Source organism: Salmo trutta, chromosome 20, assembly GCF_901001165.1.
Source record: "Salmo trutta chromosome 20, fSalTru1.1, whole genome shotgun sequence".
Lineage (NCBI taxonomy): Eukaryota > Metazoa > Chordata > Actinopteri > Salmoniformes > Salmonidae > Salmo > Salmo trutta.
The window spans coordinates 5,845,300-5,860,379 of NC_042976.1; the positions used below are offsets into that span (position 1 = coordinate 5,845,300).

The 15,080-nt window shown below is 46.7% G+C and overlaps 1 protein-coding gene across 5 annotated transcripts in view; it reads right to left on the reverse strand.

The window, feature by feature from the left end:
* fhip1b (FHF complex subunit HOOK interacting protein 1B) overlaps positions 1-15,080 on the reverse strand; it is a 52,933-nt gene that overhangs the window by 18,738 nt on the left and 19,115 nt on the right. For all 5 annotated transcript variants that reach the window (XR_003868076.1, XR_003868075.1, XM_029702090.1 and 2 more), the window contains exons 5-6: positions 10,124-10,543; positions 9,188-9,418 (exon numbers count right to left, since the gene is read on the reverse strand). Coding sequence is in view for 3 of the 5 variants with exons in the window: in XM_029702090.1 (XP_029557950.1) it covers positions 9,188-9,418; positions 10,124-10,543 (651 nt within the window). In the remaining 2 variants the exon portion in view is untranslated. The remainder of the gene's footprint in view (positions 1-9,187; positions 9,419-10,123; positions 10,544-15,080) is intronic.

Consider the following 15,080-nt stretch of genomic DNA (forward strand, 5'->3'; position numbering starts at 1 on the left):
GGACCTGGGATACCTGAGAGTGCATTCTGATGAAGATCAAAGGTAAGTGAAAATTTATAATGCTATTTATGATTTTAGATGACTCCAAAATGGCGGGTATCTGTATTGCCTGCTGTTTTCTGAGTGCTGTACTCAGATTATTGCAAAGTGTGCTTTCCCCGTGAAGCTTTTTTGAAATCTGTCACAGCGGTTGCATTAAGGAGATGTTTATCTATAATTCACTGAATAACAGTTTAATATTTTATCAACGTTTATTATGAGTATTTTTGTAAATTGTTGTGCTCATTCACCGGAGGTTTTGGAGGCAAAATATTTTCTGAACATCACGCGCCAATGTAAAATGGGGTTTTTGGATATAAATTTGAACTTTATCGAACAAAGCATACATGTATTGTGTAACATTGAGTCCTATGAGTGTCATCTGATGAAGATCGTCAAAGGTTAGTGCTTAATTTTAGCTGTATTTCTGTTTTTTGTGATGCCTCTCCTGCTTGGAAAATGGCTGTGTGGTTTTTCTTGTTAAGGCTCTGCCCTAACATAATCTAACTTTATGCTTTCGCCGTAAAGCCTTTTTGAAATCGGACAATGTGGTTGGATTAAGGAGAAGTGCATCTTTAAAATGGTGTAAAATACCTGTATGTTTGAGAAATTTGAATTATGAGATTTAGTTGTTTTGAATTTGCCACCCTGATATTCCACTGGCTGTTGATAGTGTGTACCGCGGGTGGGACGCTAGCGTCCCAGATGTCCCAGAGAAGTTAAGACACTAACAGACAATAGGCAATTAAGGTCACAGTTATGAAAATGTAGGACACTAAAGAGGCCTTTCTACTGACTCTGAAAAACCCCAAAAGAAATATGCCCAGGGTCGCATATGGGCACAAACCCTCTGTCGCTGGACCAGACAGAACAAGCAAAAAGTGCTCTTCACTGACGAGTCGCGGTTGTGTCTCACCAGGGGTGATGGTCGGATTCGTGTTTATCGTTGAAGGAATGAGCGTTACACCGAGGCCTGTACTCTGGAGCGGGATCGATTGGGAGGTGGAGGGTCCATCAAGGTCTGGGGCGGTGTGTCACAGCATCATCGGACTGAGCTTTTTGTCATTGCAGGTAATCCCAACGCTGTGCGTTACAGGGAAGACATCGTCCTCCCTCATGTGGTACCCTTCCTGCAGGCTCATCCTGACATGACCCTCCTGCATGACAATGCCACCAGCCATACCGCTCGTTCTGTGCGTGATTTCCTGCAAGACAGGAATGTCAGTGTTTTGCCATGGCCAGCGAAGAGCCTGGATGAGACATGTTGGATCGGAGGATGAAGGCTAGGGCCATTCCCCCCAGAAATGTCTGGGAACTTGCAGGCGCCTTGATGGAAGAGTGGGGTAACATCTCACAGCAAGAACGGGCAAATATGGTGCAGTCCATGAGGAGGAGATGCACTGCAGTACTTAATGCAGCTGGTGGCCACACCAGATACTGACTGTTACTTTTGATTTTGACTCCCCCCCTTTGTTCAGGGACACATTTTTCAATTTCTGTTAGTCACATGTCTGTGGAACTTGTTCAGTTTATGTCTCAGTTGTTGAATCTTATGTTCCTACAAATATTTACACATGTTAAAGTTTGCTGAAAATAAACGCAGTTGACAGTGAGAAGACGTTTCTTTTTTTGCTGAGTTTAGTTGATGCACAGTGCTGCACTCTGATCTGTAGTGGGAGATAAACCCCTGGCATTTACAGCCTGACATCTGCACCTTCATTACTCCAGCTGGAGCTGGCCTGTTCTGGGGTTATGATCTCAGCTGGAGCTGGCCTGTTCTGGGGTTACGATCTCAGCTGGAGCTGGCCTGTTCTGGGGTTAGGGGTTACGATCTCAGCTGGAGATGGCCTGTTCTGGGGTTAGGGGTTATGATCTCAGCTGGAGATGGCCTGTTCTGGGGTTAGGGGTTATGATCTCAGCTGGAGCTGGCCTGTTCTGGGGTTAGGGGTTACGATCTTAGCTGGAGCTGGCCTGTTCTGGGGTTATGATCTCAGCTGGAGCTGGCCTGTTCTGGGGTTAGGATCTCAGCTGGAGCTGGCCTGTTCTGGGGTTAGGATCTCAGCTGGAGCTGGCCTGTTCTGGGGTTATGATCTCAGCTGGAGCTGGCCTGTTCTGGGGTTAGGGGTTGCGGTCTTAGCTGGAGATGGCCTGTTCTGGGGTTAGGGGTTACGATCTCAGCTGGAGATGGCCTGTTCTAGGGTAAGGGATCACGATCCCACACTTACACACGCACAGCACAACCTCTCCCTCTTATGCAAGCTCATCAATTCAGAGTTCATTGGCACAGAATTGGGGAGGACCGCCAAGAGGCAGAGCCAGGGTCAGGACACAGCATCTGTCCAGCACAGATCTGCTGCCCAGAGCAAAGCCACACCACATCTGAGAGAGCAGCCAGGTCACAGCACAGCAGGCCATGTGACCAGACCTCCCTCTCCCTCTCTCTCTGAGCTGTCAGTCTGTTACACCAACAACACAGCCTGGACTGGCCTGTCGCTGGCTACCACTGCAGCAGGAGACTGGCCTGTCGCTGGCTACCACTGCAGCAGGAGACTGGCCTGTCGCTGGCTACCACTGCAGCAGGAGACTGGCCTGTCGCTGGCTACCACTGCAGCAGGAGACTGGCCTGTCGCTGGCTACCACTGCAGCAGGAGACTGGCCTGTCGCTGGCTACCACTGCAGCAGGAGACTGGCCTGTCGCTGGCTACCACTGCAGCAGGAGACTGGCCTGTCGCTGGCTACCACTGCAGCAGGAGACTGGCCTGTCGCTGGCTACCACTGCAGCAGGAGACTGGCCTGTCGCTGGCTACCACTGCAGCAGGAGACTGGCCTGTCGCTGGCTACCACTGCAGCAGGAGACTGGCCTGTCGCTGGCTACCACTGCAGCAGGAGACTGGCCTGTCGCTGGCTACCACTGCAGCAGGAGACTGGCCTGTCGCTGGCTACCACTGCAGCAGGAGACTGGCCTGTCACTGGCTACCACTGCAGCAGGAGACTGGCCTGTCGTTGGCTACCATTGCAGCAGGAGACTGGCCTGTCACTAGCTACCATTGCAGCAGGAGACTGGCCTGTCACTGGCTACCACTGCAGCAGGAGACTGGCCTGTCACTGGCTACCACTGCAGCAGGAGACTGGCCTGTCACTAGCTACCACTGCAGCAGGAGACTGGCCTGTCGCTGGCTACCACTGCAGCAGGAGACTGGAAGAGAAAACACAGAATGAAGAGATTCTGCATTGTATCCATTTAAGCTAAACACATCAGGTCAGAGGTCTCCAGTGTTGTCATTCAGTAACAGTGAGGAAACTTCTCCAGGGTCAGAGGTGTTGGCTGTCCTTGTAAATAATAATTTGTTCTTAACTGCCTTGCCTAGTTAAATAAAGGTTAAATATAATAAATAAAAAACAATTCAGTAACAGAAAGGAAACTTCTCCCTGGTAGTTGCTGTTGATTTGGACTCGTCGAGCATTGGGGCCTCGGACAGACAGACAAGTTCAATCCAACGGTTCAGAGAGGAATCTGGGAGAGGTGAGTCCAGGGAGCCAATGGATTTGTCTGTCTACTTCACCTCACTGACCTTGTCAAATGAAATGTTATTGGTCACATACACATGGTTAGCAGATGTTAATGCGAGTGTAGCTAAGAATGCGAAGCTAGGCGGCCATCTCTGTCGGCGCCGGATGTGGGTGTTACGCAAGAGCCTGACTGGTGGTTAAGTCTGAAAAGCAGCCTGGGTAAACTAACCACACACCATGGGAAGGTCTCAGACAAACAGCAAAGACAAAAGTACTTTGTTTAACTTTGTCGTTTCAAACTAGGCTATATAGCTGGGGTTGACAGTAACGTGGCAGGGGAGAGAGAAACAATATTTTGCACAGGAGAGAATCAGAGGCTGCAGTCCCCAAACACTTAAAAGACACACCTTCGTCCATCTAAATATTAGACCATGATGAATGAACTGGGCTTTGGGAGAAATCAAATTCGAAACATTTTCAAAAACACAGAGAAAAATGTTGATTTTATTATAAGAAAGTAATATAATTTAATAGCAGAAAACATACGTCATGTTGCTTAAATAATGTGTGCATGTGTCTTTAAAAATATGGTCTGGAACTTTGGTAACTACTAGGGTTGCGATCCAAACACTTAAAAGACACACCCTCGTCCACTTACCCTCGTCTTATGCCCTTGGGGGAATCCCTGTTGCCATCTTGGCGGGTGGTCCAAATGATTAGCCAAGCAAGGGAAGTTTGCAACGTAAGCCCTTCAAGCCTTCGTTTTTAGTCGGCTTTGCGAGTGTATAATTATGTTCACACCGGGGCCTGAAAATCCCCAGAATTCAATTTGCAACGACTGTACATCCGCCAAGAAAAGTCTGTGAAAACCTAAAAAACAACATCAATGGAGAAGTCAACATACAAGTGTAAGTAAAAAACGAATGCAAATAAGTTACAAATTGTACTACTAATGCACAAACATGTCTCTTAAAAAGCGATATGTTTCTGTTTGGTTATCTTTTGGAAATTCTTTTAAGTGTTTGGACCGCAGTCAGTCTTGTTGGAGTTGATTCATGAGCAGAAAGACAAGGGTAGGTGTCAAAGAGGACTGTATTAAAAGTCCCCCGCCCCCCGTTGGTCTACAACTCCGTTGATCCTCTGGTAAGGAGATTTGACTGAAGCTCATACATTATTTCATCATAGGGGAGTACACAACACAGTACAGGAGAGGACAAGAGGAGGGTTACACTACACAGTACAGGAGAGGACAAGAGGAGGGTTACACTACACAGTACAGGAGAGGACAAGAGGAGGGTTACACTACACAGTACAGGAGAGGACAAGAGGAGGGTTACACTACACAGTACAGGAGAGGACACGAGGAGGGTTACAGGGAAGGGAGGAGTGGAGGAGAGCCAACCACATACTGCAAAGACAGACAGACGGCATTACACACAGCAAACAGACAGATGGCATTACAGAGCCACCCCTAACCAGTCATTACAGAGCCAACCCTAACCAGTCATTACAGAGCCAACCCTAACCAGTCATTACAGAGCCAACCCCTAACCAGTCATTACAGAGCCAACCCTAACCAGTCATTACAGAGCCACCCCTAACCAGTCATTACAGAGCCACCCCCTAACCAGTCATTACAGAGCCAACCCTAACCAGTCATTACAGAGCCAACCCTAACCAGTCATTACAGAGCCAACCCTAACCAGTCATTACAGAGCCAACCCTAACCAGTCATTACAGAGCCACCCCTAACCAGTCATTACAGAGCCACCCCTAACCAGTCATTACAGAGCCAACCCCTAACCAGTCATTACAGAGCCAACCCCTAACCAGTCATTACAGAGCCAACCCCTAACCAGTCATTACAGAGCCCACCCTAACCAGTCATTACAGAGCCAACCCTAACCAGTCATTACAGAGCCAACCCCTAACCAGTCATTACAGAGCCAACCCCTAACCAGTCATTACAGAGCCCACCCCTAACCAGTCATTACAGAGCCAACCCCTAACCAGTCATTACAGAGCCCACCCCTAACCAGTCATTACAGAGCCAACCCTAACCAGTCATTACAGAGCCAACCCCTAACCAGTCATTACAGAGCCAACCCTAACCAGTCATTACAGAGCCAACCCCTAACCAGTCATTACAGAGCCAACCCTAACCAGTCATTACAGAGCCAACCCTAACCAGTCATTACAGAGCCAACCCTAACCAGTCATTACAGAGCCAACCCTAACCAGTCATTACACAGTAAGCTGAACAGATGTAATCACCAGTAAGGTAGACAAGTGAATAGGCATCAAAAGCCCTAATGCAAAGTAACCTCCCTTCTCTATTAATTGGAGTCATTACATAAAACTAATCAGGAATTCCAAAATCATGTCCTAAAATATTTTTCCAGGAAGTGAAGTGTACCTATAAATGTAAACTCCAACAAAACTTCAAATTTAAACCAAAATCGCTTGCATTCATGAGTAATGTTGCACGGTAAACCCAAAACGTCGGTACTTTTTCGATACTAGAAAACGGGAAAACGTTTCGGTACTAGAATTTTAGTTACTTTAAAAGTACTTCTGTTTCACAATGTCTACTGATTGAGAGGAGCAAATCTGTATCAGCACAGCTGATGTCACCTTATCGCGCAAGAGCACCGTGCCTGCTTCCCTTCACTCATTGCTAGCTCTAGCCTGCCACGAGGAACCACTGAATAATGCAACAATAATGCAAGGCCTGTAGAGATGTTGAAACGGTTAATTACTGTTCCCAAAACAATGTCCAGTACAGGCTAGAACACTACAAATCAAGAAAAAAAAAAGAACAGCTTCCAGGTTTGTAGGCCAACTTTCTTTACTAGTTTACAGCTGAAACCAACATCAATTCCCTACCCTAGTACCTTGTTTGAGATACAGTAACAAAATATTGCTGATTAAAGCAGATTGTCACAAAAAAATAAAAATGAATTGACTGTTTCACCCGCCTCATGTCTCTCCCAGTCAAGATCATCTTTGCTCTAGCCTCACTGACTGTGTGAATGACATCATGGGTCTTAAATGTTGATCAGTATAATAAAATATGTCCCAAATAGAAGTTAAACAAATTGTTTTTCCATCTGTAGCCTCAGATGAATTTTTTTGTTGTTGCCAAAACAAGTTCAATAAATCAATGCATGTACACACTCCTATTGAATATTCACTCACCTGTATTGTGAATACGCCTAGGCTACATCTTGATTTACCCAGTTTACCAACAGAGATTTACCATTTAAATACATTTAAATTCACATTTCTATTTGCTGCAGTAGCAAACCGGCTCAAATTCTAAAGGAAGTAAAAACATCACCTGTTCCAGCCATTTGCACTACGGCAGGCAGAATGGTACAATAAACATGTCTGTGTTGCTTTCACATGGATTAGGCTACTCTGACTGTAGTATAGACAATATAATAATGGTCCCGTTTGGCTCAGTTCGATTCCCACGGGGGACCAGTACAAAATAATGTATCCACTCACTACTGTAAGTCGCTCTGGGTAAGAGCGTCTACTAAATTACTAAAATGTCAAATGTAAATAATTATGCCATTTAGCAATTCTGCAGCATTGAAGGCCCCCCAACAACACAGTGGCCTCCATCATTCTTAAAATGGTAGAAGTTTGGAACCACCAAGACTCTTCCTAGAGCTGGCCGCCTGTCCAAACACAGCAATTGGGGGAGGAGAGCCTTGGTCATGAAGAACCCGATGGTCACTCTGACAGAGCTCCAGAGTTCCTCTGTGGAGATGGGAGAGCCTTTCAGAAGGACAACCATCTCTGCAGAATTCCACCAATCAGGCCTTTATGGTAGAGTGGCCAGACAGAACCCACTCCTCATTAAAAAGGCATGACAGCCCACTTGCAGTTTGCCAAAAGGCACTTAAAAGGACTCTCAGACCATGAGAAACAAGATTATCTGGTCTGATGAAACCAAGATTGAAGTCTTTGGCCTGATTGCCAAGCGTCACGTCTGGAGGAAACCTGGCACCATCCCTACTCATCTCTTTCCTCTACATTAGTGCCCGGGGAGTAGTGCACTGTGAGTGAAGTGCTGAAAGACTCATTTCCAGAAGCACACAAGCACAAAAGTTGGTCAAATGAACCCAGAAGTCTACTGAAGAGTGACTTTGTCCTAGTGTTTGATGGCTAACTACATTTTAAAAAAAATCCCACTAGGTTGCGTTTTGAAATTGCAAATAACTGATAGCAAAGAGATCTCTCTAATCTCCCCCCCCCCCACACCCACGTGAGTGCCCAGTTACCCATCAGCCCTTTCAAGGGGCAACTGACATTTTTTGACTCATCTACATGACTCCCCAATATTTGAGGGTACATTGTGCTTGGTTGAGCATGGAACACTCCAGAAACATTTTATTCATGGTCTTTTAGTCCTTTATCATCATCATCATTGAAACAACTCAAACTTTCATTGTGCTCCTAAATGTCTGTGTGGTCCTTTAAAAAGAATATCCTTAAAAAAAATAAAAAAATAAAAAAGGTCACCAGAACTGACTTTCTCAGTCCTACAACTAAAAAAAAAAAAAAAGTCACCAGAACTGACTTTCTCAGTCCTACAACTAAAAAAAAAAAAAATCATCCCCGCTTTTTTTTTTGTCATGGTATCGTTTTGGAATCGAGTATTGTGATACTAAACATGGTATTGGTTTCAAAGTCTAAATTCTTGTTTCGTGACAACACTAGACACCATCATCACTGGGGGGAATCAGCATGTGTCTGTCAGAGGGGAAACAGACAGTCGTTCCAGATCCTTAGTGCGATACAAGCAGACCACAAACCCACAGAAAGTTAATGGAGGCAATACTGAATCACGGGTTTAAACATGTAGCACTTTGTTAGTGTAGTCGTGGGCGGTGTTTGCAGACTTCTTTTGTACAGCTTTGACAGTGCTACTGTATCTTTTTTGACATGCAAAGACCCAAACGGCGTTCCATAGTATGCATGTCGTGAAGCTAATAGCAGTGACGCTATTACTGTGTAACTCCGGTAGGGCAACATCTGAAAAATAGCACACTTGGTAGTGTGTCCCGGTGCTCAACCAGTTGGGCGAAAGCCAACATCACCCACAACAGAGAACGGTTGATTGTCAAGGGCAATGAATTCCATTATCTTGACGTTAATGGATTTCGCCTTTTGAGTTGTCTTGCTGAAATGTTCTTACTCTTTCAAATGACTGCTCGACTTGTTGACTGCTCGATCCACACAGCAGACATTGTGGGCTAGGTTAGGAATACTGTGTTGCACGTGTAGCGCTACATTTTACATGGCTTCATTACGTCATATAGGTATGCACATCAACTTTGACATCGGTTTTTCACATTAGAAACTAGACAGACGTCGGGCCGATACTGACGTTGGCATTTTCAGCTAATATCGTCCGAATCTGATATGTTCACCGATAGATCGTGAACAGAAAGAGCCATGTCCCACACCACCCTCACCCCATTAGTTCAGTTTGTGTCTAACTTTTCACGTGTAATTGCTTTCTGCTGTTGTAATGCAGGGCTCCCTTGAAAAAGAGACCTTGGTCTCAAATGGGACTACTGCCTAAACAAAAGTTAAATATAAATACATTAAATAAATCCCTCACCGGGCAGAAGTAGGAGTTCTCTGCAATGTAGCGTGCCACGCCCTGGTTGCTGGCGGAGGTTGCCATGACGAGGAGGAGGGCGTCGCGGGCCTGCTGTCCGATGGCCCCGTCACGGTGGATGAAGGGAACCAGCAGAGAGAAGATGAGCAGGTTGGTAGGACCGTGTTGGGCTGGGGCGGTCCTGAACAACATCTCCAACACAGCAGGAGCACGCGCCATGGACACACAGATCTGGGGATGTTGAGATCGCAATATCTTTTTCATTTCACGAAACATAAACGCACACAATATGACATGACACAATGAACGGGGCTAACATTATATGAATTACAAAAGGTTTAACAACTCAACAGTAGCTCTCCACGCCTCCAACCGTCTCACGCCCCCCACGCCTCCAGCCGTCTCACGCCACCCACGCCTCCAGCCGTCTCACGCCCCCCACGCCTCCAGCCGTCTCACGCCCCCCACGCCTCCAGCCGTCTCACGCCCCCCACGCCTCCAGCCGTCTCACGCCCCCCACGCCTCCAGCCGTCTCACGCCACCCACGCCCCCAACCGTCTCACGCCACCCACGCCTCCAGCCGTCTCACGCCCCCCACGCCTCCAGCCGTCTCACGCCACCCACGCCTCCAGCCGTCTCACGCCACCCACGTCTCCAACCGTCTCACGCCACCCACGCCTCCAGCCGTCTCATGCCACCCTCGCCCCCAACCGTCTCATGCCACCCACGCCCCCAACCGTCTCATGCCACCCACGCCCCCATTGAGCCACAATGTTTATTTTCCTTTGCAAAGGTTTTTCTTTTCCTTTGTCTACCTTCTGTGTATTCCATCAGGGACCATGTTGGAAACAAGTGGAATTGCTTTCACGTGTTATCCCCTGGGTTGTACTCAGAGCATCTTTTCCCAATAACAATCAACCAATCTGTTCCACCCACCTGGTTGAGCAGCAGCACTAGGCTGTTCTCCAGAGAGGGAGGGCAGCCCAGCTGGGGCTCAGCACAGGCCCCCAGCAGCCCCAGTAGAGGTTGCAGCACCGCCTTGTGTTGGAGCAAGGGCTGCTGAGACTGGCCTATCAGCATCTCAAACAGCTTGAGTAGCGCCCCCTGGCTGTCGGTGTCCAGGCCACGCCTCAGGTGCCACTGCACCACACGCTCCAGGACGTTCTCAGTCACCACCAGGTCCAGGATGGGGCCAACGGGGGGGACGTTACCGGACGTCACCGCCCCGGGGGGCCCCTCACACTCCCCCGGTCGCTCCTCGGCCAGGAGGCACAGCATCTGGTCGGTGTGGTTCCGCACTGCGGTAAGGTCATCGCTAGAGCTTGACGGATCCCGCTGCTCCAGCACCCAGGACACCTGTAGAGGAGGGAGGGGGGGGGGGTTAATCCTCAGTGTCCTGGGGGTTGGCTGGATGTCACATGCATCACTAATTAGTACCTGTATTGGGCATCAACCAATCAACTTCTGAGAATTTTACACATAGTGAAATTTACCCCCAAAAAATCTAATTGACAAAAACACACAGTGTTGTGTGTGAAACCCCAAGTGTGTGAGAATGAGTTACCATGAGTGTCTGTTGTTGACTCAGTGATGTGCTACTTAGCAGGAAGCTCGTATTGAGTTACTTTGGTGCCATTAAGATCAAGCAAAACTTCTGAAGTCGAGAACAAAATTCTTAGTATTGAAAACAAAAATCATGATATTGACAGCAAAACGTAAACCTAAATGTATTGAGCAAAAAAAATATTATTGCAAAGGAAATAATTTTTAAATCTGCAACAACAAAAAATGATTTCAAAATAAATAGGTTTTCATTAAACATTTTCGATTGTGATCAAACACCTCTTTGTATTTTTTTTCCCCCCGGCACATTTAATAAAGCAACATAGCACCTTGCATCCCACTGCTGGTTTGTCTCAAGCTAAGCAGGGTCGGTCCTGGATGTGAAACCAGATGTATCTGGATGTGGTGTTGGAGGGTTGGTGGGGGGGGGGACTTCCTGCTGGTCTTAAAAGGCATTGTAACAACTATTTCTCAATGCCAGAAACACATATAATAATAACTTCGAGAACTCCAAGAAAACATTCACAAATAACAAACTCTTAAATGAATTGTTATAACATTGTAATGTTGTTCTACATATTGGGTTTGAGTTCCTCCAAATCAGCTCTAACTTCAGAAACAATCCCACACAACGCTTTGTGGTCAGCTGTCACCATAAATTAAAAACTTATAAAAACCCGGAGAAATTTGTGAAAATGAGTCGGGGCGAATTGGGTGTCTAGTGGTCAATCTGCGGGGCACATGTCATCCCCGAGAACGTCCACTGTCTGTAAGAACTTGCTGTCCATCCATTAATGTGGCTTCTAAAAAGTGTCAAAAACAGCCAGCAGTACCAGCAGGAAACGTGATGATTATCACTGGCATGGAAGTGCTACCTCTATGCTAACGTTAAGTAACTATAGAGCTATCGCATGTCGCTCACATATTCCTTCTAAAGAACCCTGATAACACTTATCAGATGTAAACATGTCTGCCAGCGGATGGTAGATAACTACTGATGCTGTCATAGATAAAACTACTCTTTCCCATTGTGCTAAGGTGTTTGTGGGGGCTGTTCCTCCATCATGTACAGTAGACTAGAGACAATACATTCCTCCATCTACAGTAGACTACACGTTCCTCCATCTACAGTAGACAACACGTTCCTCCATCTACAGTAGACTATATGTTCCTCCATGTACAGTAGACAACACGTTCCTCCATCTACAGTTCCTCCATGTACAGTAGACAACACGTTCCTCCATCTACAGTTCCTCCATGTACAGTAGACAACACGTTCCTCCATCTACAGTTCCTCCATGTACAGTAGACAACACGTTCCTCCATCTACAGTAGACTATACGTTCCTCCATCTACAGTAGACTATACGTTCCTCCATCTACAGTAGACTATACGTTCCTCCATCTACAGTAGACTATACGTTCCTCCATCTACAGTAGACTATACGTTCCTCCATGTACAGTAGACTATACGTTCCTCCATGTACAGTAGACTATACGTTCCTCCATGTACAGTAGACTATACGTTCCTCCATCTACAGTAGACTATACGTTCCTCCATCTACAGTAGACTATACGTTCCTCCATCTACAGTAGACTATACGTTCCTCCATCTACAGTAGACTATACGTTCCTCCATCTACAGTAGACTATACGTTCCTCCATCTACAGTAGACTATACGTTCCTCCATCTACAGTAGACTATACGTTCCTCCATCTACAGTAGACTATACGTTCCTCCATCTACAGTAGACTATACGTTCCTCCATGTACAGTAGACTATACGTTCCTCCATCTACAGTAGACTATATGTTCCTCCATCTACAGTAGACTATATGTTCCTCCATCTACAGTAGACTATATGTTCCTCCATCTACAGTAGACTATATGTTCCTCCATCATCTACAGTAGACTATATGTTCCTCCATCTACAGTAGACTATATGTTCCTCCATCTACAGTAGACTATATGTTCCTCCATCTACAGTAGACTATATGTTCCTCCATCTACAGTAGACTATATGTTCCTCCATCATGTACAGTAGACTACAGACAATATGTTCCTCCATCATGTACAGTAGAATACAGACATTTTCCTCCATCGTATCCCTGAGCCGACAAGGTGAAATATCTGTCGATCTGCCCTTGAGCAAGGCACTTAACCCTAATTGCTACAGGGTCACCATCAATAATGGCTGATCCCTGGCCGTGAACCCATTCACATAGGGTGTCTGAGGGAGATTTGGGGTATCCAAAACACATTTTGATCGCACAGTCGTATAGGTTACCCACTTGTACAAGCAGTGAAACAGGACAGATATATAGGGGCTCCTGAGTGGCACAGCTGTCTAAGGCACTGCATCTCAGTGCTAGAGGCATCACTACAGACCCTGGTTCGATTCCAGGCTGTATCACAACCGGTCATGATTGTGAGTCCCATAGGGCGGCGCACAATTGGCCCAGCGTCAACCGGGTTTGGCCGGTGTAGGCTGTCATTATAAATAATGATTTGTTCTTAACTGACTTGCCTAATTAAATAAAAAAAGCTTACTTTTTTTATTTGTTATATATATTTTTTTTTAATAAGTTTGACCTTTGTTGCATTGCTCTGCCCTCCAGAGGTCTGCATCCCAAATGGCACCATATTCCCTATATAGTGCACTACTTTAGACCATAGGCCTCTGATCAAAAGTAGGGCATTATATAGACAATAGGGTGCTATTTGGGACACATCCAGTGTGTTGTGTGGTAATGGTCTTGGGCCTGGCGGTATTACAGTAGACTGCTGTCCTCAGTGGAAAGCCACCCTTCTAATCTAATGCTAAGGCACAGAGGGTGGGGCGCGTTCCAGGGTGTTTAATTTGGCGATCGCATTTCACACCTCAGAGGATTGGAAGGTTTATATTATATATTCATGTGGTTTGTGAGATGTTTCTTGATCTGATCATCTGCAAATAAATTGTAAATACTACCTGGACACCAGAGCCAAGTCATTTTATCTGGTCTTTTATCCTCTGGAAATACAATGTACATCCTGCTGCATGAGTTTTTACCCAAATAAATCTAAATCCCTCAGTGATAATGGGTTTTGTAGAGCCCTTGAGACGCTGACAGCGACGGGTCAATAGAGACGCTGACAGCGGCGGGTCAATAGAGACGCTGACAGCGGCGGGTCAATAGAGACCTTGAGACGCTGACAGCGACGGGTCAATAGAGACCTTGAGACGCTGACAGCGACGGGTCAATAGAGACGCTGACAGCGGCGGGTCAATAGAGACGCTGACAGCGGCGGGTCAATAGAGACGCTGACAGCGGCGGGTCAATAGAGACCTTGAGACGCTGACAGCGACGGGTCAATAGAGACCTTGAGACGCTGACAGCGACGGGTCAATAGAGACCTTGAGACGCTGACAGCGACGGGTCAATAGAGACCTTGAGACGCTGACAGCGACGGGTCAATAGAGACCTTGAGACGCTGACAGCGACGGGTCAATAGAGACCTTGAGACGCTGACAGCGACGGGTCAATAGAGACCTTGAGACGCTGACAGCGACGGGTCAATAGAGACCTTGTGACGCTGACAGCGACGGGTCAATAGAGACCTTGAGACGCTGACAGCGACGGGTCAATAGAGACCTTGTGACGCTGACAGCGACGGGTCAATAGAGACCTTGAGACGCTGACAGCGACGGGTCAATAGAGACCTTGAGACGCTGACAGCGACAGGTCAATAGAGACCTTGAGACGCTGACAGCGACGGGTCAATAGAGACCTTGAGACGCTGACAGCGACGGGTCAGTAGAGACCTTGAGACGCTGCTTCTTTCAACCTTTATTGTATGTGGGGATCAGTTGAAGTGCCTGGATAGTAACAAAATAGCCTCTGTTGGCATGACGTGACCGGCAGTTAAAGACTAAAAGGGATGATCGATACTCTACTGATGGGAGCTGATAACGGTTGACAGACTGGTCCATTCTTCTTGACAGGCAGGCACACACACACACACACACTATCCAGGCGACTGATCCCCACATACAATAAAGGCTTAAAGACATGGAAAGTGCATCCACTCTCCGTATGCATAATAACCCTCCCCCTACACACATTAAGCTAAAAGCCCTAGTCAGCTCTGCGCTGGGAGAGGGGAGAAAGAGAGAACAGAGTTAATGAGAGAGAGAGAGGCAGAGAGGAGAGCAACAGCTTTGACAGGGTCAGCCGCAGCATTATTACTTCCTGTACGGGCTGTCTGGCAGGCAAAGTGCAGCATTATGATAGAAGAGCTTCCTGTTGGCAGATTTCAAATGTGTATCTATCAATATACACTATGTATAC